At 44.2% G+C, this 20840-nt stretch overlaps 2 protein-coding genes across 8 annotated transcripts in view; one reads left to right on the top strand and one right to left on the bottom strand.

The window, feature by feature from the left end:
- Positions 1-2518, bottom strand: part of RECQL4 (RecQ like helicase 4) — a 58313-nt gene extending 55795 nt beyond the window's left edge. For all 3 annotated transcript variants that reach the window (XR_011558769.1, XM_070748447.1, XM_070748448.1), the window contains exons 1-2: positions 2448-2518; positions 9-120 (exon numbers count right to left, since the gene is read on the bottom strand). Coding sequence is in view for 2 of the 3 variants with exons in the window: in XM_070748447.1 (XP_070604548.1) it covers positions 9-92 (84 nt within the window). In the remaining variant the exon portion in view is untranslated. The remainder of the gene's footprint in view (positions 1-8; positions 121-2447) is intronic.
- Positions 2519-2622: 104 nt separating this feature from the next.
- LRRC14 (leucine rich repeat containing 14) lies at positions 2623-20520 on the top strand. Of its 5 annotated transcripts, XM_070748408.1 has the most exons (7): positions 2823-2903; positions 3189-3413; positions 7339-7422; positions 12055-12336; positions 13225-13584; positions 14482-15117; positions 19327-20520. In XM_070748408.1, exons 5-7 carry the CDS (start codon positions 13262-13264, stop codon positions 19895-19897), a joined length of 1530 nt encoding a protein of 509 aa, XP_070604509.1. In that variant the 5' UTR covers positions 2823-2903; positions 3189-3413; positions 7339-7422; positions 12055-12336; positions 13225-13261; the 3' UTR covers positions 19898-20520. The 5 variants fall into 5 exon arrangements, with proteins under 5 accessions (XP_070604507.1, XP_070604506.1, XP_070604510.1 ...); XM_070748406.1 differs by lacking the exon at positions 7339-7422 and having other exon boundaries at positions 2623-2903; XM_070748405.1 differs by lacking the exons at positions 3189-3413; positions 7339-7422 and having other exon boundaries at positions 2664-2903.
- The last annotated feature ends 320 nt before the right edge of the window (positions 20521-20840 follow it).

Here is a 20840-nt window from a genome sequence, read left to right as displayed (position 1 = left end):
CAAAATACCTTGCTGGGCTTCCTCTGCTGCTCGTGAAAAAAAGAAGTTTCCCATTTTTTCAGAAGAACTTTAATTTTGTCCAAAGGGTCCATAGTTCCATTTGGCAATTCCCCAAAAACTCTATAAAAAAAACCAGAATGCCAGGCTCATTAGCCCCAAGAAAACTCCATCAGAAGATTTAGCAAGAAACATCATTAAGGACACATTACAAACAAAACAACACCCACGTCCTTGACACAAACATCAATCATTGCACAATATTCTCATTCAGATTTTGATAGATGTTCTGCCTGGCCTCTAGCCACCCAAGAATAAAGCAATAAATCAAACACACAAGCTTGTAAAAATAAAGCAAAGAGTTTCCTTTATATACAGAGAGCTGTACGCCTCCGTGAATGCAAAAGCAATGCTGAGTTATTAGTCCAGAAGGTCAGAGTTACTCACTCAAGTCAGCACAGTACTTTCAGGCTTACGTCAGCCAGTAGCTCCCTGCTTGAGTGTCAGAAAGTTCACAAAAATCCAAAAGACAAAACGAAACCACGATGCATCAATGTCTCTATCCAAAGCTAAACGATAATCCCCACACAGATCACTCCAACCCTCCCTTTTTGTCAAGGTTGCAGCAGCGTCATTAAGTCTTATCAGCTGTGCCCTATAATTTGTTTCTGCGCTTGCGCAGCTACTCTTGCCTTCCCAGCATTCTCTGGGTCTGAGCATTCAGAATAGGGTTACTCATTCATTCTTCCCCTTCTGATTCCGAGGAACCTCTGGCTGGAGAGCTGACTGAATCCATTCCCCTCTCTGTCTCTCCAATCCCTTCCTGCTCCCTGTCTCTGCTTCTGGTCCACTGTCTGATTCGTCCTGCAGCCAGACTGGTCTTCTGTAAACAGACGACTCCCACTGCTCTTCATCAAAATCAACAGCCACAGGAGCTGGCCTGAAGCCAACCACAATAGATAACTCCACAAATTTAAAATTCCACTTTGAAATATTTTATTCATTGTCCTGCAATTTAAGCAGAGATATAGAATTATTTTTTAAAAAAAATTATACTTTTAATGTGGAACTGGATATCCTTTACAAAGGACAGATATCATGACTGGAATGGCTTTATTTATGAGTCTGTCCTATCAAAGCTATGACAAGAGTTACCATTTCTTTTTTTCAACATGCCAATAAATTATGTTCCTGGCAGAACCATCCAAATTTTCAGACTGGATTTGGCCTTTTTGTCCACCTCTTGAATCCTTCCTGATGACCTGGGACAGGCAGGTCTGAATATTTGATGGTGTTAGAGGTATTTGTATCATTGCAGGATGTAAGCTGTTCTGAGCAAAGCTGCCTTCTGCAATTGACTGACAGCTAATCTGTCAATGCTGATGGTACTGAAATAGTGCTCCAGATATTTTGGGATTGCACCCAGGGCAATCTACTCCTGTCACTATTGGTACAACCTATTTCTTTAATGAATCATCATCAGGAAGGCACAAGATGGGGTTTACATGAACCCACACACCCTCTGCAGTATTTTTGTCTTTCAATTTGAGAAAGAAAAAATGCAGAAGTAGAAGGAGGAGGAAAAGACAAAGATGATGACAAGAAGGGAAGCTTCCTTCCATTTGGAGCAGAACATGCTGGAAATCTTGAGAATGCCAACATGACCAATTATAAAGTAATCAAGGCAAGATAAAAATCAAATAAATAAAACCCCTTGCTTTCTCAAACTGAAATGAGAAATAAAGATCTCCTTGCTTTTCAGCAGTGGATAGAGATAGATGGATGGATGGATAGACAGACAGACAGACAAATGATAATAGTGGATAGATGGTTAGATGGATGGATATAGATAGTAAATAGGTAGATAGACAGACAGATGATATAGTAGATAGATGGCTAGCTAGCTGACAGATAGATAGATAGATAGATAGATAGATAGATAGATGAATATAGAGGATGGATGGATGGATGGAGAGAGAGAGAGAGAGAGAGAGAGAGAGAGAGAAAATGGAGTAAATAGTGGAGAGAGTAAATAGATAGTGCATAGATGGATATATAGTAAATAGGTAGTGGGTAGATGGAGATAGATAGGTAGATAGATAGATAGATGGATGGATGAATAACAGAATCCTCTTGCTTTCCAATAAATCAGTAAATAAATAAATGTGAGACCCCTTTATACCAGTGCATAATAAGTAAATAAATAAGAGCCCCTTGCTTTCAAATAAAGTAAATCTGAGATCCCCTTGCTCTTCAGCAGTGGATAATGAATAAAACCCCCTTGCTTTCCAATAAATAAATAAATGTGAGCGACCCCCTCCCCTTCAGCCATGGACTATTCAGTAATTAAAAACATAAACCAATAAAGGCCACATCGCCTTTCACAGCCACTGGCTTGAAGGAAGAAGAAGAAGCCGGGCTCCCGCCTTGCCCCGCCAGACAAAACCTACAGGAAAGCTCGCCGTCCGAGGCCGCTCCGCGGATCTCCCGCCAACTGAGCCTGGCAGGATTTCCCGCTCCCCGAAGCGCCGACCAATAAGGGAAGCGCACGCGCCCCGCTCAACCAATCACCGCCCATCTCCCTTCAGGGCTTCCCCCTTAGAAATGGAGAGGGCCGCGGAGGCAGGGCAGGGGCGGGGCCTGCGCGTGCGCGGCTTAAATACGGCGGCCACCGAGGGACCTCCTTGTCCGGTCTGAGCGGGGCGGGGAGGGGCTCGGGGAATCGGGGATGGGTTTCTTTGGGAAGAAAGCGCGGGCCCGACTGAGCGAGCCGTGGGTAAGGGCGAAGGGGAGCGGATCGCGAGCAGGAGCGGGCCTCGTTGCCATGGAAACGGCCCCCCTCAGAATCTGAGGAGCGTCGTGAAGAAAGGCCCGGAGCGGAACAAGGCCTCAAACCTCGCGCCCCGGTAGCTGCTGAGGGGCTTTTCTCGGGCCCTGACTTCGAAGGAGGAGGGGTACTTGGCAGCCGTAGGCCGGCACGGGCTGCGGCTCCATCTGTGGGAGGCGTTCCCTTCGGTCTTTTATGGGGGGGGGCGGAGGGGGGCTTTCCTAGGTTTCGGGGTGGGGGCGCCCAACAATTTGGGAGGAATGCTGAGGTAAACTTAGGGTCTTTTAGAAGGACCCTTATGAGGGGAGGCGATTTGAACGGGCGGGCAGGCCGTTTAAAAAAAAAATACCCCTCATAAATTCAGGTGATCCTCGACTTACGACCGCAACTGAGCCCGAATTTTCCACGGCTAAGAACGAAGTGAGGTTTGCTCCGTTTTACGACCATCCTTTGCCAAGGTTGTTCAGTGAATCCGTGCGGTCGTTAAGCAAATTGGAATGGTCGTTAAGCAAATCTGGCTTCCCCTGGTGAACTTTGCTTGTCAGAAGGTCCCAAAAGAGGATGGAGTGACCTCATCCCCCCCATTGCTGTGAGTGACATAAATATGAGTCATTTACCGACAGTCTGAATTTTGGGCGGGGACTGTAGGGATGCTTCAATGGACATAAGTGTGAAAAATGGTCGTAACCAGTGCTGGACTATGAGCTGGAACACTAAATTGCACTCGCCGCTGCGGTTCATGAGTGCTAGCGAGGCCAGTGCGATTTTGGTTCTGTACCTGTGGAGGCAGCAAAATCACGCATGGAGCTGCAGGTGCGCCTGTGTTTCAGCATGTGCGGAAGCAAAGATACTCACCGAAACACAGGCGCAACTGCGGCTCCCTGCACGATTTTGCTACCTCCACAGGTGCAGAAGCAAAATCGCGCTGGCCCGGCAAGCACTTATGATCCACCGCGGCGAGCGCAGTTTAGCGTTCCGGCTCATAGTCCACCGCTGGTCGTAGCTCACTTTTTAAAAAAGTGGTGTTGTAAGTTGAAGTGGTCACTAAATGAATGGCTTTTAAGAAGAGACTGGGCAGCCACTTGTCTGACATGGTCAAGGGCAGAGATAGGCAAAGTTGATTCTTCTATGACTTGTGGACTTCAACTCCCAAAATTCCCTAGCCAATCATGTTAGCTCAGGAATTCTGGGAGTTGAAGTCTACAGGTCATAGAAGAGCCAACTTTGCCTACCTCTGGTCAAAGGTCTCATGCTTGAGCAGTGGGTTGGACTAGAAGACGTCCAAGGTCCCTTCCAACTCTGTCATTCTATGATTCTGAAAGGGTGTTTTGCTTGAGCAGAGGGTTGGACTAGATCAGGGACTCTCCAACCTTGGCAACTTCAAGACTTGTGGACTTCAACTCCCAGAATTCCCCAGCCAGCTTTGCTTTGCTGGCTGAGGAATTCTGGGAGTTGAAGTCCACAAGTCTTAAAGTTGCCAAGGTTGGAGACCCCTGGACTAGACCTATCTAGAAGCTCCCTTCCAACTCTGTTTCTGTTACTTTACTGTGTGACTGCAAGTTAAGGACTATCTGTATTTCTTTGCAAGTTTTGAAGGGACAGCCCTCTGGCTTTTCTTCCTGGCTTGCAGGATTGGTTAGTTGCACGTTTTTGTTTTTTTCTATTTTCAATTTATTTCTGGCCCTTCGAAAGGCTTTAAAAACATGGCTTTGCTGCCAGGCCTTGGGCGGGTTAGCAATAGCGTGCAGCTCTAGCCTGAAGTGATAAATGATTGATGGATGAATGTTTTTAATTTTGGAATTTTAATCATTGTATACTGTTTTTATTGTTGTATGTCACCCAGAGTCTATGGAGAATGGGCAGCTTATAAATGGAATAAATTAAATTAAATTGATTCTTTTAATTTCTCACATTTTAAAACCAGAGTTCAGAAGGAGTTGGGCAGCCTATAAGTATAATAAATAAATACATAATAATAAAATCTGCCACACACCTTCCTCATAGAGTATCATATCCTGTGGGTATAAGCATTATTTTATTACCACGTTGTGCCAGATTTAAATGCATCGCCATACTAAGTTTGGCAGAAAACTGAAGCATATATAGATAGCCCTTGACTTAAGATTGCAATAGAACCCTAAATTTATGTGTCTAAGCAAGAAGGCTAAGAGAGTTTTGTTGCATTTTATTGTCTTTTGCCCCAGTTATTGAATGAGTCAGTGCAGTTATGTGACACAGTTGTGAAGTCAATCTGGCTTCCCCATTGCTTCTCGGAAGGTCACAAAATGGGATCACATTAAATATGAATCCGTTGCCAAGTGTCTGAATTTTGAGAAATCAACCATGGGATAAAAAAGTGACAATGATTTTTTTCCAACACTTAGGACCCTTGTCACGGGATCAAAATTCAGATGCTTGGCAACTGACTCCCATTTATGACAGTTGTATGGTCTCAGAGACATGTGATCACTTAACTGTCTCGCTTAGCAACAGAAATTTTGGACTAAAATTTGTGGTCCTAAATCCAGGACTACCCAACGCTTTTATTTTTACGTCCCCGCGGTTGTTAAGTGGATCACATGGTGGTTAAGCAAATCCAGCATATTTGATGAGCATTTGCTGTAATCTGGTACATCGGAGCCTTCTTAGTAAATATTGAGGGGATGGGAGGGAACCAGACCCAGGAATCAATGTCAGCCCTTTGCTCCTTATTCTTTTGCACAGGTTTTGATGGAGCCATTCCTAAAACAATTAGTTGACAATTAGGCATTTAATCCTGGCTCTGATTTGAGGCAGATAACTCAAACTCGCATATAAGAAAATGGATCTGCTTCCTCTGTCGCATCTTATTTTCTTTCTTATTTCCTGTGAGGATCCAATTAAGGTTGGCTGGCTGGTTGTTTCTGTGTCTAGTATAGTGTCAAACTATGAATAATGCATATGAATGTCTCAGGCTGCGAATTGCAGGTGTCAATAGAGGTGTTAGGTTATTCTGTTTCTGTGGCCTGTCTTCGAATAGGTCTTCTCTAGGAAGAGATCTGGCTCTGTTGGTTTGTCTCCTGATCCCCCTGGGCAGGTAGGTCAGTCTTCTGAATGTCTCCCAAATGCCTGGATTCCATCAGTTGAGTTTCTCTGTCTGGTCGATTAGAATATATAGATAGTCCTCAACCTATAACCACAAATGAGCCCAACGTTTTTCTTATTAAGTAAGACATTTGTTAATTAAGAGATAAGGGAGTTTTGTCCCATTTTAAGATCTTGCCACAGTTGTTAAGTGAATCACTGCAGTTGATAAGTTAGTATGAGCCGCTCTGAGTCCTCGAAGAGGGGCGGCATACAAGTCTAATAAATTATTAGTAGTAGTAGTAACCCTCTTAACAACCGGTTTACTAACTGGCTTTCCTATCTGGCTTCCCTATTGACTTTGCTTGTCAGAAGGCTGCAAAAGGGATCACGTGACCCTGGGACATAGCAACCGTTGTAAGTATAAACCAGTTGCCAAGCATCTGAACTTTGATCATGGGGATGCTGCAAATGTCGTCACTGTGAAAAACAGTCATCAATCACTTTTTTCAGTGCATTGTAACTTTGAACTGTTGTAGGTCGTGGACTACCGGTATATGATTGAAGCCTAGCTGTAGTATAGATGGTAAGATATGATATGTTCCGGTTGGAAGCTACAAACACACAATGTGTTTATTTCTCATAGTCTATAATACAGTGGTACCTCAAGATACGAACCCCTCGTGATACGAACAACTCGTGATACGAACCCGGGGTTCAGAAAAAATTTGCCTCTTCGTACGAACTTTTTTCGTGTTACGAACGCCAAACCCGAACTTCCGGGGCAAAGCCGAACTTCGGCGTTCGGAGACAGCTGGGAAGCCGTGCGGCTGTTTTAAAAGGTCGCAGCCGGCCTGGGGGGCTTCCCAGCACCCCCCCCGAACCCCGAACCCAGGTTCAGGGGGGTGCTGGGAAGCCCCCCAGGCCGGCTGTCACCTTTTAAAACAGCCGCGCGGCTTCCCAGCAGTCGCCGAAAGCCGTTTTTTTGCGGGGGGTTTTTTGGTTGCACGGATTAATTGACTTTACATTGTTTCCTATGGGAAACAATGTTTCGTCTTACCAACCTTTCGTCTTACGAACCTCCTCCTTGCACCAATTAAGTTCGTATCATGAGGTATTACTGTATTTTCATATACCTAACTGGGTAGTTTTACCAAAACATCACGGAAGTAGGCCACTCTTTCTTTTCATCAGGGGTGTCCAACTTCAGCAATTTTAAAACCGGGACTTCAAAATTCCCCAGCCAGCAGGGACTTTTAAAAGACACCTTTGCAAACCACAAATTGTCAGAAATAAGTAGGCTGGATGAGAAATTCTGAGAGTTGAAAATAAACCCCAGCTCGTATAAAGTTGCTAATACATTATATAAAGAAATTGCTGAAGACCTGATGAATTTGATTATAGTCCTTTCCCTTTTTCTTTTTGCACTTTTCGCTTCTATTCCTTTTTAGTTATACAGTAATCAAAATTCTTAACAACAGTGAAGTAGTCCTCATCAGCAAATAGAAACTGGGTCGTCGTACTAATTCACATTGGTGAGTACAAACTCTCACAGGCCATACTTGTGTTGACATTAATGATGATGATTCTGACAGCTTATTTGTGAGAACGTCGTTGTATGACACTTCATCCATCTATGGCAGCTAAATGATGTTATCACAGGAGTTTCTGGTCGTCTTCAGGAGTCTGCGGTGTCTCTTATTGCAGTGCTGGTGACCCAGGATCTGGGCAGAGTTCTTTGGCCTCAACTTGTTTGATTATGATGTCATTGTGAGTCTCTTGAGGTATCTGGCTTTGCTCTGCTGAGATGGTTGTGTAAGAATCTCACCCCCCCCCCCCAAATTGATGATTGTGTCTTGAGGTTGCTGGCAAAAGCATTCTGTATCGAAATCCGTTCACTGTTACATCCATCAACGGTTTAGATCCATGATTTTTTAGGATTTGATGTGCTCTGCAGATGTGTGTTGTCACACATTGTGATGGCTTTATCTTTAAACTTTGTTTCTTTTGTTCAAATTATTCTTTTAGTCTCACATTTCCTGGGCCCCAGAAGGTTGCATATTTTCAGTGAGTTGGGAGAAGGAGGGAAATAAGCATCACCCACAAACAGACCTTTCAGCTTGGTGGGGACCATAGTTGAATGGATTCACAATATTTTATTTACCGGTCTTTGTTTGTTTGTTTGTTTGTTTGTTTAGTCCAATACAAATTGAAACTTAAATAGAATAAAAACATGTAGTAGTAAATGTCAGGGAAAGAATAGAAGAAAAGATATGAGAATAGAATACATCAATGAAGAATAGAGGAAAGGATATATGAAAGGGAGAAAAGATATATAAAATATAGGAGAGACAATTGGACAGGGGACGCAAGGCACACTAGTGCACTTATGCTCGCCCCTTACTGACCTCTAAGGAATCTGGTGAGGTCAACCGTGGAAATATTTGGGAGGGTAGGTCTGTGGAACCCCCCTCCCACCTGTAATGAATTAATTCATATAGAAACTTGGACTGCTTGTTTTCTTTTACCCATAAATTAACACTGCTGTCCAGCTACAACTTAAACTAAGAAGAGATTTCAATGTAATAATCTGGCTGGGAAATACATGATGGATCTCCCGTGAGGGGTCCTTAGCCCTCTCTGAGCTTTGTGTTCGTCAGACATTTCATTACCTAACTAGTTAACATGAGTGCTAGTGAGGAGTGGGGGTTACAGTGTGTTTATGTGCTACTATATGCCGTCTCAAGTCTTCAGAGAGGGGCGGCATACAAATCTAATTTATTATTATTATTATTATTATTATTATCACTATTAATAATAATAATAATTATTATTATTATTAATTATTATTAATTATTATACTGGCTTGCGCAGGTCAGTGTTGGCATTTCCTTGATTAGACTGTTTACTATTCACTTGTTTTGTCTGTCTTGGTAGTACCTTGATTGGGGTATTGTTTCCTTCTTGATTGTTGACCTACTATTAATCATGGTACTAACCAAGAGGGGAGGTACAGTAGTTTTGGTTTTTTTGTTCAGCTTGTTAATAGCCTCTTTTTACGTAGTATGTAAATATTGTTTATGTCTATGTATTTATTGATGGTTAATTTCTCAAGAGAGTTAGGCTTCTAGAAATTCCCTATCATTTTTGGACTTGCCTTATGGTCACAGTTTCCTGGTTGAAACTATGATTAAGTTTGTCCATAGATTTTGAAATTAAAGACTTTTCTTTGTCATGTCTTCTGGCTGCTAGTTGGTGCTCATTTCATCAAGGCAGGAGAAGCAGGAGTAATAAAAGAAGGGAAGAGCAGAATAACTGAGTAGAGGCCTTTCTTGACCTTCATAATTCAGACTACCAGTGATGATGCTTTAGAATAGAATAGAATAGAATAGAATAGAATAGAATTTTATTGGCCAAGTATGATTGGACAAACAAGGAATTTGTCTTGGTACATATGCTCTCAGAATACATAAAATAAAATATACATTTGTCAAGAATCATGTGGTACGACACTTAATGATTTTCATAGGGGTCAAATAAGCAATGAAGAAGCAATATTAATAAAAATCTTAGGATATAAGCAACAAGTTACAGTCATACAGTCAACATGGGAGGAAATGGGTGATAGGAATGATGAGAAAAACTAGTAGAATAGAAGTGCAGATTTAGTAGAAAGTCTGACAGTGTTGAGGGAATTATTTGTTTAGTAGAGTGATGGCGGTCGGAAAAAAACTGTTCTTGTGTCTAGTTGTCTTGGTGTGCAGGGCTCTGTAGCGGCATTTTGAGGGTGGGAGTTGAAACAGTTTGTGTCCAGGATGTGAGGGGTCAGTAAATATTTTCCCCGCCCTCTTTTTGACTGGTGCAGTCTACAGGTCCTCAATGGAAGGCAGGTTGGCAGCAATTGCTTTTTCTGCAGTTCTGATTGTCCTCTGAAGTCTGTGTCGGTCCTGTTGGGTTGCAGCACCAAACCAGACAGTTATAGAGGTGCAGATGACAGACTCAATGATTCCTCTGTAGAACTGTATAATTGCCCCCATTTTATGAAAGTAAAGTTGCATTTCAACTTATTTGAAGAAATTTTGGTCAAATTTAATAAGTTTTATACATTAAACCTGTACATTCCTTGCTTTGAAAGGGCGGCATAGAAGTCTAATGAATAAATGAATGAATGAATCCAAAGTAAGCTCCTTTGGTTAAGTAGAACTTTCTCTTAGGTAAGAATAAGAGGTCCGGTTTGGTCTTCCTGCCTCTCTCAGAAGGACCACCCTCACAATTCAGTGGAAATAATGGGAATCACGTCATAACCCAATCCAATTTCTCACCCCCTACCCACTTTGTTCTTTATTGTTATCAGGGATAGGTAGGTAGATTTGCATTCTGCCTATTCTCAACACTCTACCTATTTATGGGTTAGCAAACTGCAAAATGCCTTGCAAGATTACTGGTCGCCTTGACACTTTCTAGCTGAGATTGTCTCCCACTCCCCTTTTGATAAGGCCAGGGTCTTTTTAGGCCCCTGAGCAAAAAATAGTTGTTGCTTCATGAGATATCCAGCTGTGGGCCGAACAATTTATGGAGCTCAGTCAAATTTGTTTGAGATAAAGTTGCACCTCTTTAAGGCTAAAATTCTTTGGGAGTTTTTATGCACAAACTGCATGTCATTAAAATAAAGAGGAATACTCTCTTACACAACTACAAAGACCTTAAATGTTAACATTAGTCATTTTGATAGTAGCAATTCAGAGGCAGCGTAATACTGCAGCAACACTTTATGAAGATCAAAATGGCTCTATAGGAGCCTTTAAGTAGCCTAGCCATCATCTACCACTTCAAAGGAATAAAGCATAATTGGAATGCTGTTATAATGGCGTACAGATTGTTCTGTTAAGGGCCGGGGTGGTGCAGTGGTTAGACTGCAGCACTGAAGGCTACTTCAGCTAAGTGCTAGCTGTAGTTCAGCAGTTCAAATCTCACCACCAGCTCAAGGTTGACTTAGCCTTCCATCCTTCCGAGGGGGGTCAAATGAGGACCCAGATTGTTGGGGGCAAGAGGCTGATTCTGTAAACCAAGGGCTGTAAAAACACGGTCAAGCAGTGTATAAAGTCTAAGTGCTATTGCTATAGAAAGAGAGAGGCAGAGAGAGTGAGAAAGAAAGAAAGACAGGAATGAAGGGAGGGAGCCAGGGTGGTGCAGTGGTTAGAGTCCAGCACTGCAGGCTACTTCATCTAACTGCTAGCTGTAGTTCAGCAGCTCGAATCTCACCACCGGCTCCAGGTTGTCTCAGCCTTCCGTCCTTCCGAGGGGGGTCAGATGAGGACCCAGATTGTTGGGGGCAAGAGGCTGATTATGTAAACCACATAAAGAGGGCTGTAAAAGCCCTACAAAGCGTTATATAAGTCTAAATGCTATTGTTCTCTTGAAATCGGTCACTGTGTTGCAAGCCAAAGAAATGCTTCCCTCTTGAACCATTTAAAATAGTTACTGATATTTTTCTTTCTTAGAAATTTAAGAACCTTGGTGGTGCAGTGGTTAGAGTGCAGTACTGAAGCTACTTCTGCTGATCACTGGCTGCCAGCAGTTTGGCAGATACAATTTTTCTCTTTCTTTCTTTCTTTCTTTCTTTCTTTCATTCTTTCATTCTTTCTTTCCTTCCTTCTTTTTCTTTCTTTCTTTCTCTATTTAGTTTCTTTCTTAGAAATTTAAGAACCTTGGTGGTGCAGTGGTTAGAGTGCAGTACTGAAGCTACTTCTGCTGATCACCGTCTGCCAGCAGTTTGGCAGATCGAATCTCAGTCGGCTCAAGGTTGACTCAGCCTTCCATCCTTCCCAGGTCGGTAAAATGAGGACCCAGATTGTTAGGGGCAAGAGGCTGACTCTCTGTAAACTGCTTAGAGAGGGCTTGAAAGCAGTAGATATAATCTAAATGCTATTGCTAACTGCAGTGATTCACTTAACAACTATGGCAAGAAAGGCCATAAAATGGGACAAATCCATTTAACAACTGTCTGTCTTAGCCACAGAAATTTTGGGGCAATTCTGATTGTGAGTAGAGGATTGCCTGTATGTTTATGGAGATTCCCGTAGACATACCTGCTGTCTTATCTGTATACCTCCTCCATTAAAAACTCCATTAATTAGTTAACTATGCTCTTGTTTTTTCTGCCTCAGATTTAGCCATGGAAGAATCAGAAGAGAAGCATTTTGAAGAAGACAAAGTACAGAAAAGCTCCCTCTCCTGAGAAAGCCAACTCATTTTGGATAACTCTGCTGACAGTCAAAGAAGAAGCATCCGAAATCCTTTAGAGTTGAAAGTTCCGAATCTTACTTTTTGGGTACAGGTGGGAATCCCCCCCACCCCCCAAGAGAGGTTAAAGTGTCATCAGAGCAGCTGTCTGTGAAGAAAAAATAATCCTTCTCTTATCCCAAGACATCAGGAAACTTCCAGGACCTGTAAGTCTGTAAAAAGGGATTATATATATATATAGTGGGGGGCGAGGGGGTATATATGATTAGATACTGTAGCCTAGAGGTTAATTCTCTGCCTTACAAGGCAAAGGCTGATGAGGCCAGAACAAGGGCAAAATAGATATACAGTATCCTAGTCTCCCTTAATTTTCAAATTCAGCAAATTTTCGTAGATTTTCATGGGTGCAGTTATGAAGGTCTTGGCATATTCGGGTTTCTTTTCGTGTAAGTTTCAGAGATTTCTGGCGACGTTTCGACGAGGTCCCACTCGTCATCTTCAGGCTGGTGCTTTTGTCCTTGTGCTAGGGCGATATGGGAAAACTTTTATGATTGGCTAGAGGAAAGAGTAAAAAAATAAGTAAATTTAAGGAAAAGCACCTTAAAAAGTAAAAATGCAAAGCAATATGTTAATAAAATAATATTTTTTTAAAAAGGATGAAGAATTCTCTGATTGAAAATTCCAAATGAGTTGGGAAAGTAGTTTCCCAAATGTTTGTTACATGTTCTTTTTTTTTTCTTTGTGTTTGCTTGTTCCGTTTTTTTCTATTGAGTCACCCGGCACACCCAAATATGGGAGGGAGCTCACTGCTCTATTTTTGCCTTTTCATCCCCACTCCACTTGTTCCCTCCATCATTTCTTGTCCTTCGGAGAATAGGTTGAAACCCACCCACCCCCACTATGAATTCTTTGTAGGAATATTGTGTTTTTTGTTTATAAAGTCAATTGTTTATGCATGTCAATTTCCTCTGAAATATTTCTTGAAGCCACTTGGAAGGTTTGAGCATTTAGATGGAAGCTCTTTGAGGTAGACTGGAGAGAAAGTATCTAGTAATAATATTCTTTTCCATCTAGTATCTTTTTGTTCCCCATAGCGACCTTCTGGCTCGCCCTCCCCGTCCAGTTGCTGCCATGTATTCCCTGGTCTTCCTCTGTGCCCAGAAGGTTGTTTCCCACTACTCCACCTTGCAAGATGCCCTGGGCTTCCTCCCGAAGGAGCTGTACCCCGTCCTGTTCAAGGCTGCCTTTATGGACAAGAGAACGCCGTCTCTCCAGCTACTAGTGCAGACCTGGCCCTTCCCCGTCCTCAGTTTCCAGAAACTCTTGCGCAAGTGTCAGCATTGTGAACGGGCCCTGCTCCGGGAGAAACCGAACAAATTGTGTATTCAGGCCATTATCCTGGGGGTGGTAACATATCTCATGAAGATGCTGGAGGACCGAAATTGTACTAAGAGGTATGTGTACCCCTTCCTTCCTTCCTTCCTTCCTTCCTTCCTTCCTTCCTTCCTTCCTTCCTTCCTTCCTTCCTTCTATTCCAGGGGTCTCCAACCTTCGGCACTTCAAGCCTGGTGGACTCCAACTCCTGGAGTTGAAGTCCGCCCGGCTTGAAGTGCCCAAGGTTGGAGACCCCTTTCTATTCTATTGTCTTCCTAAGTGCAGCACCGGTAGATACAGAAGGTGCATCTCCACTGAAGTCGAAAAAATAGAGGTAGCCCTTGATTTACAGCAGTTCACTTATTGGCCATTCAAAGTTAAATGGCACAGCAAAAAGGAACTTATAGCCATTTTTCACATTTATAATCATTTCAGCATCCAGACACTTGATAACCATTATGTGACTAACTTAACAACTGCAATGATTGACTTAACAGCTGTAGCAAGAAAGATTATAAAATGGACCAAATCTATCTGTCTGTCTTTCTGTCTATCTATCTATCTATCTATCTATCTATCTATCTATCTATCTATCTATCTATCTATCCATCCATCCATCCATCCATCCATCATCTGTTAAGAAGTGACATTGCTAACATGTTGTAAGCCCCCCTGAGTCTAAAGAGAAGGGTGGCATAAAAATCGAATAAATAAATAAATAATAAATAAATAAATAAATATTTGTTGGGGGTCACGGGAAAGGGAGGGTCTTGCCTTCTCTTTCTGAAGATCCCCATGGACGATTGGGGGGGCCAGTGGGTGACACAGAATGCTGGACTCGATGGGCTTTGGCCCCATTCGGTGTGGCTCTTCCTAGGTTCTTAGGTTCTTGGTCCGATGCCATGTAGGCTTTCAATAGAAACCTTAGATTCCTGCTCAACCTAACGGCTTTCCTTTTGCCCCCCTCCTCCGGCCAGCAAGGGGCAACGCTTGCAGATCCTGGACATGACGGGCCTCCAGGACGAAGGGCACGGTCCGGAGAGCATGAGCCTGTGGTCCCGGACGGTCACGCTGGCCAAGGCTTGCCTGGACGTCTCCAAGCAACAGAGCAAGTGCCTGAAGCGGTCCTCCAAGCGGCGGAAGGGCCCCTACAGCAGCTCCGTGGCCCTGCCGGCCCCGCAGCCCGTGTCCGTGGACGTCTGGGTGGACCTTTTTGTCAACAGCACCTCCTACGTGGTGCTGAAGGACGCCCTGCAGATCAACAGCGGCAACGCCCTGCGCCTGCGCTGCCGGGACTTCCGGGCGGAGGAGCTGTCCATCGCCAGCACGGTGGGGCTGCTGGAGTTCCTGGACTCGGCTGGCGTCCGGCAGGTGGACCTGCGCTTCAACAACCTCGGGCTCTCCGGCCTCCGGGTGGTGCTGCCTCACCTGACGAAGTTCACCAACCTGGCAAGCCTGAAGCTGCCCTACAGCAACATCGACGTCCGGCGCCTGACGGTGGGCATGGAAGGGAGCCTGCAGTACTTCGCCAACCAGCTCAGCCGCCTGGCCTGCCTCAAAGAGCTGAACCTGGGCTCCTCCAGGCTTTCAGGCAAGCTGCGGCAACTCCTGGGGTAAGAGAGCAACTCAGGTCAGCGGTTTGTTTATTTCAGTTGTGGTTGCCACGATGCAAAAAGGATGTTGAGACTCTAGAAAGAGTGCAGAGAAGAGCAACCCTCTGGTCAGCTTCAGCTCATTATTTTATCCCCTGGTTAAGGGCTTTAAAAAAGCTTCATTGGGAGAGAGTAACAATGAAAGAGCTTGCAAGCCAGTAAGAGCTGGGAACATTGTTAGCACCTGGAAAGAAACATTTGTCACAAGTAGAGCAATGAAAAAAAAAACCTGTAAAGACTTAAGGCTTGGAAAACATTCTTTGCAGAGAGTAACAGTGAAAGAGCTTGCAAGAGGGTAAGAGCTGGGAACATTGTTAGGTCTGGAAAGAAACTTATTTGGAGCAAGTTAGAGCAATGAGAAAAACCCTGCAAAGACTCAGGGCTTGGAAAACATTCTTCTTTGCAGAGAGTAACAATGAAAGAGCCTGCAAGGGAAGAGCTGGGAAGACCGTTAGCAGCTAGTTAGGGCTGAAAAAAACCCCTACATTCAGAATATACGACGCACCCAAATTATCAGCCTCTTTTAGGGAGGAAAAAGGTGCGTCTTATACTCTGAAAAATGCGGTAAATGTATAAATGTTACTTACATTAGGCAAATATTGTGATAAATAACAGTCCTAGTCGTTCACAAATACAACAATCTGTATTCTCAATACATATACAATGCAAGACTCCATCAATACACATATAGGCTAACATTAAAACATATATTGCATTTTTCGGTGTATAAGACGCACCTAGATTTTAGAGGAGGAAAACAAGAAAAAAAGTATTCTGAACCAAATGGTGTAGTATTATATTGTTTAATAAAATACCAATGTAGCAGAATACTTTTTAAAACCATGTATACTTTTTACAAACTTTAAACTTGACAGTTTCAAGACTTGTGGACTTCAACTCCCAGAATTCCTCTACCAGTCATGCTAGCTCACGAATGGGAGTTGAAGTCCACAAGCCTTAAGCTTGCCAGGTTTGAAGACCTTTGCACCCCTAACCCCCAACTCAGGAGCCTTCAAACTTGACAACTTTAAGACTAGTGGACTTCAACTCCCAGAATTCCTCCTCTAGTCATGTTAGATGGGGTAATTAGAAGGGAAAAACAGCCCAATTTTTGTGAAAAACAGGCCGGTTTTCACCCATTTTTTCACAAAAATTGGGGCATTTTTGTCTCCCCCCCATCCCCAAGAGCTGTCTGCAGGGCCCCCAGACCCCTTCCCCACCCCCCATTTTTGCAAAAAAAAAAAAACACCAGGTGAAAAACGGCCTGTTTTTTGCAAAAACGGAAGCATTTTTGCCATTCCCCAGCACCCAAGAGCTCTCTGCCGGTGGGGGGTGGGGGGTGGGTGGGGGGGGGGCAGGGTCCTTCAGGACAGCAACCAGCAGACTCGATATGTCTGCGGAGGAGAGAGCCAACCTATCTGCTGCCACGAACTTACCAGCAACTCATCTCGGCATGCCTGCATGACGGACAGGGGAAAGGAAGAAGGTGCTTGGGAGGGTTTGTGGGATGGAAAAATATTCCTCCTGTTCTGTAACGCTCTATTATTTTTTTTAAAAGTTTACAGTCGGATCTTTCCCCTCCTCCTCCTCCTCCTCTTCTTCTGCCTTGTGTGCACGGAGTTTGCCTCTTTCTGTTTTGTGCAAATATGTGATCCAGCTTCTGCGTGGCAGGCAGGCAGGACCCCCTTGCTTTACATTTGAGCATCTTTTGGAACAGGCGAGAGAAAGGCGTGAGGTTGGGATCTACTCATAATGGATTATTGTTTTAATGGTTTACCAAATGACCCTGCAAACCATTTGCTTTCAAAACAATCGGTTGATTAACCGGGATGGAGGAAGACAGAATAGGTGTCACCGTGCAAAGACAGCTCCAACTCGGAGTTGGATTCTTTTAAAAAAAAGAAGAAGATAATTTTAAATATTAAAATTCACTCCGTAACCTGCAGCCAGCAGCGGCAGCAGTGAATGGTGGCGGCAACAGCTTCTCCGCTGCTTTCTCATGTTTTGGCGGCCGATATGGAAAGGCTGCTGTCGCCACTGCTGACCACTGCCCAACCCCCCCTGCAACATTCGATGTATAAGACGCACCCAGTTTTTGACCTACTTTTTTGAGATAAAAAGTTGTGTCTTATACACTGAAAAATATGGTTATTCTTAGAATAGAATGCAGTAGTAGTAGTAATAATAATAATAGTAGTAATAATAGTAGTAATAATAATAATAATAATAATTAATAATAATAATATATTAGATTTGTATGCTGCTCATCCGAAAACTCGGGGTGGCTCACAACAATAATAAACAATGTGCAATGTACATCCCCCTCGTTTTTCGCGGGGGATGCGTTCCAAGACCACCCATGAAAAACGAATTTCTGTGAAGTAGAGGAAATATTTTTTTTTATGTATTTAACGAGTATTTCCGAGACCGCCTTCTGCTGCACGAATCCCAGCGACCGATTAGGTCCCACAGAGTGGGCCTTCTCCGGGTCCCGTCAACTAAACAATGTCGGTTGGCGGGCCCCAGGGGAAGAGCCTTCTCTGTGGCGGCACCGGCCCTCTGGAACCAACTCCCCCCGGAGATTAGAACTGCCCCTACTCTTCCTGCCTTCCGTAAACTCCTTAAAACCCACCTTTGCCGTCAGGCATGGGGGAACTGAAACATCTTCCCCTGGGCATGTTTAATTTATATATGGTATGCTTGTGTGTATGTCTGTTAGTATATGGGGTCTTTTTAAATCTTTAAATTTTAAATTTATCAGATTATTTATGATTTGTGTCCACGTGTTGTGAGCCGCCCCGAGTCTTCGGAGAGGGGCGGCATACAAATCTAAGTAATAAATAAATAAATAAATAAATAAATATTTGGACTTTTAACACCCACCCTTTGCATTAAAGAGTCATTCTATAATGTTCCTCAGCTGGAACTACATGGGATATCCTACCAGTTTCTTTAATAGAGTACAGTAGTACTGTAGAAGAATTTTATGAATTTTTAATGGATTTAAGCCCCCTTGGAAAACCCGTGAAGTAGCGAATCTGCAAAAGATGAACAGCGAAGTAGCGAGGGATTACTGTAGTCATATAGACAAACCACCATCAGAAAGATATCGGGGAGAATCTCAAAGCTCTAGGCTCCAAGAAAGAGAGACGCTGCTTATGGCTGATTGCAACATCAGTTCTTAAAACAGTAGTGTGCTAATTCCTTTAACCATACATATGGTAGTCAGTAACAATCCTAGTCATTCACAAATACAGCAATCAATATTCTTAATACATATACAATGCAAGCCTCAATACATACACAGACCAACATTAGAACACATTAGAACACATAGAACACATAGTTCTTCTTAGAATGGAATAGGCATGTAGACAAACCAGCATAGAATCACAGAGATATCGGGGAGAGTGTCAAAATTCTAGGCTCTGAGAAAGAGAGAAGCTGCTGATTCCCTATTATAGCTGATTGCAACACCATCTCTTAAAGCTAATTCCTTTTAACCATACATTACTGGCTTAAGTTATATTTTGGAAAACCCAACTAATTATACACACAGTACTAACAGCTCACAACAGGAATAAATAAAAAAACACGTAGAATCTGAAATACACTCTAAAATCCCAAGTTCTTAAAAGCAATCACTCACATTACACCCTATCATGCACATAAATTCATTCATCGGCCAGGGCTAGATGTTTAAGTTAATGGCCCCAAGCCTGTTTGCAAAGATGGGTCTTTACGGGCCTTGCGGGAAGCCAGGAGGGTGGGGACAGTGCGAATCTCCTGGGGGAGGTGATTCCACAGGGCCGGGGCTGCCACAGAGAAGGCTCTTCCTCTAGGTCAGTGATGGCGAACCTTTTTTTCTTCTGGTACCATAAGAGTGTGGAAGGAAGGAAGGAAGGAAGGAAGGAAGGAAGGAAGGAAGGAAGCCGGGGTGGTGCAGTGGTTAGAGAGCAGCATTGCAGGCTATTTCAGCTAACTGTAGCTCAGCAGTTCAAATCTCGCCACCGGCTCAAGGTCGACTCAGTCTTCCTTCCTTCCTTCCTGGGTCAACTGAGGACCCAGATTGTTGGGGGCAAATATGCTGATTCTGTAAACCGCTTAGAGAGAGCTGTAAAAGCACTAGGAAGCGGTCTACAGGTCCTACTGCTCTTGCTATCTCTGCAGGGACCTGCGAAGCCCTCTGGAGAGCCTGGAGCTGGCCTTTTGCTACCTGCTGCCCAACGACTTCGCCTACCTCTCCGAAAGCCTCCACACCTCGGCCCTGAAGAAGCTCGACCTGAGCGGCAACAACCTGTCCGACAGCCTTCTCCAGCCTCTGCATTGCCTGCTGACCGAGGCCGCCTCCACTTTGCTCCACCTGGACATCATGGAATGCCGTCTGATGGACAGCCACATGAACGTGGTTCTGCCCGCCCTCTGCCGCTGCACCCGGCTGCGCTACCTGGGCATCTTCGGCAACCCCATCTCGGCCAAGGGGTTGAAGAACCTGCTGCACAAGACACTGAGCCTCTTGGACTTGCGGCTGGTCATCTACCCCTACCCCGTGGACTGTTACGGAGACGACCTGCCCTGGCCCCCCACCTCTTCCAACCTGCTCAACGGTTCCGTGGACGAGGAGAAGTTTTCCCGGATCAGCAACGAACTCCAGCAGATGCTGCTGAGCGCCAACCGGGGAGACGCCATCTGGACCACAAACCTCTGTCGCCACAACAGCCTCGACTATTTCAGCTTATAGCCCCGTCGGGCCCCGGTAGTCTTCTACTCCCTAGATCTGGAATAAAGCCCCTCCTCTTCATCGCTTTGTTGGTCATCTGAGCCCCCCCCCGGCAGGTGCTAGCCAGAAGCCGTGCCCGGGGTAACCCTGCAAGCAGCTGATTAAGAGCCTCCTGAAACCTGGAAACAAGCTCTGCCAACTGTGCCGGGCCCTCCAGGAGCCGGTAAACAGGGCTGGGAAAGTGGGCACACAGCTGTGGCAAGAGAGGGGCACTGTGCTCTCGGCTCAAGGGGGATGCCAGCCCAGAACGTCAGCCCCAACCATATTTTGTTTCGTTTTTCCAATTTTAGAGCATTTCCAGTGCATGTAGCAAAGGGGGGGAGGGAGGGTGTCATTTTCCTGGGTGTTCAGTTATTATTATTATTACTTTTTTAACTTCTATACATCAGAAAGTAGCGTGTTGTTGTGGGGGGGGGTCTGAGATGGGAGGGTGCAGGCGGGTGCAATGGTGGATAAGGTGGGAGCAGGTAGGTTGTGGATCTTGATTTTAGAGAGAAACCTCATTTTAAGATGGGTGGTGGGAGGGGGACAATGACGCTACTGTTTTTATCTTGAAATAAAGAGACAATGGCTCTTGGAACAAAGTATTAGTATCTGTCATTTACTTGTGGAAACTTGCGGATTCTGCCTGCGACGTGAGCTGTCTCAGGAGCACCTTGAATCAAGCCCCAATTAGGTTGAAGTTGAATTAGAGAGGAGTAGGCAAGGTTTAAAATTTAGAGCCGTGGTGATGCAGTGGTTAGAATCCAGAATTCTTCCCACAGCCAGGAGTTCGATCCTGACCAGGTTGACTCAGAGTTCCATCCTTCTGACGTCATAAAATGAGGACCCAGATCGTTTTGGACAGGAACCTGACTATGTACACCACTTAGAAGAGGGGTGCAAAAGGTAGAGTGCTGTACTG

This window comes from Erythrolamprus reginae, chromosome 3 (genome assembly GCF_031021105.1).
Source record: "Erythrolamprus reginae isolate rEryReg1 chromosome 3, rEryReg1.hap1, whole genome shotgun sequence".
NCBI classification, from domain to species: Eukaryota; Metazoa; Chordata; class Lepidosauria; order Squamata; family Dipsadidae; genus Erythrolamprus; species Erythrolamprus reginae.
This window is presented reverse-complemented; position numbering and strand designations above follow the sequence as displayed.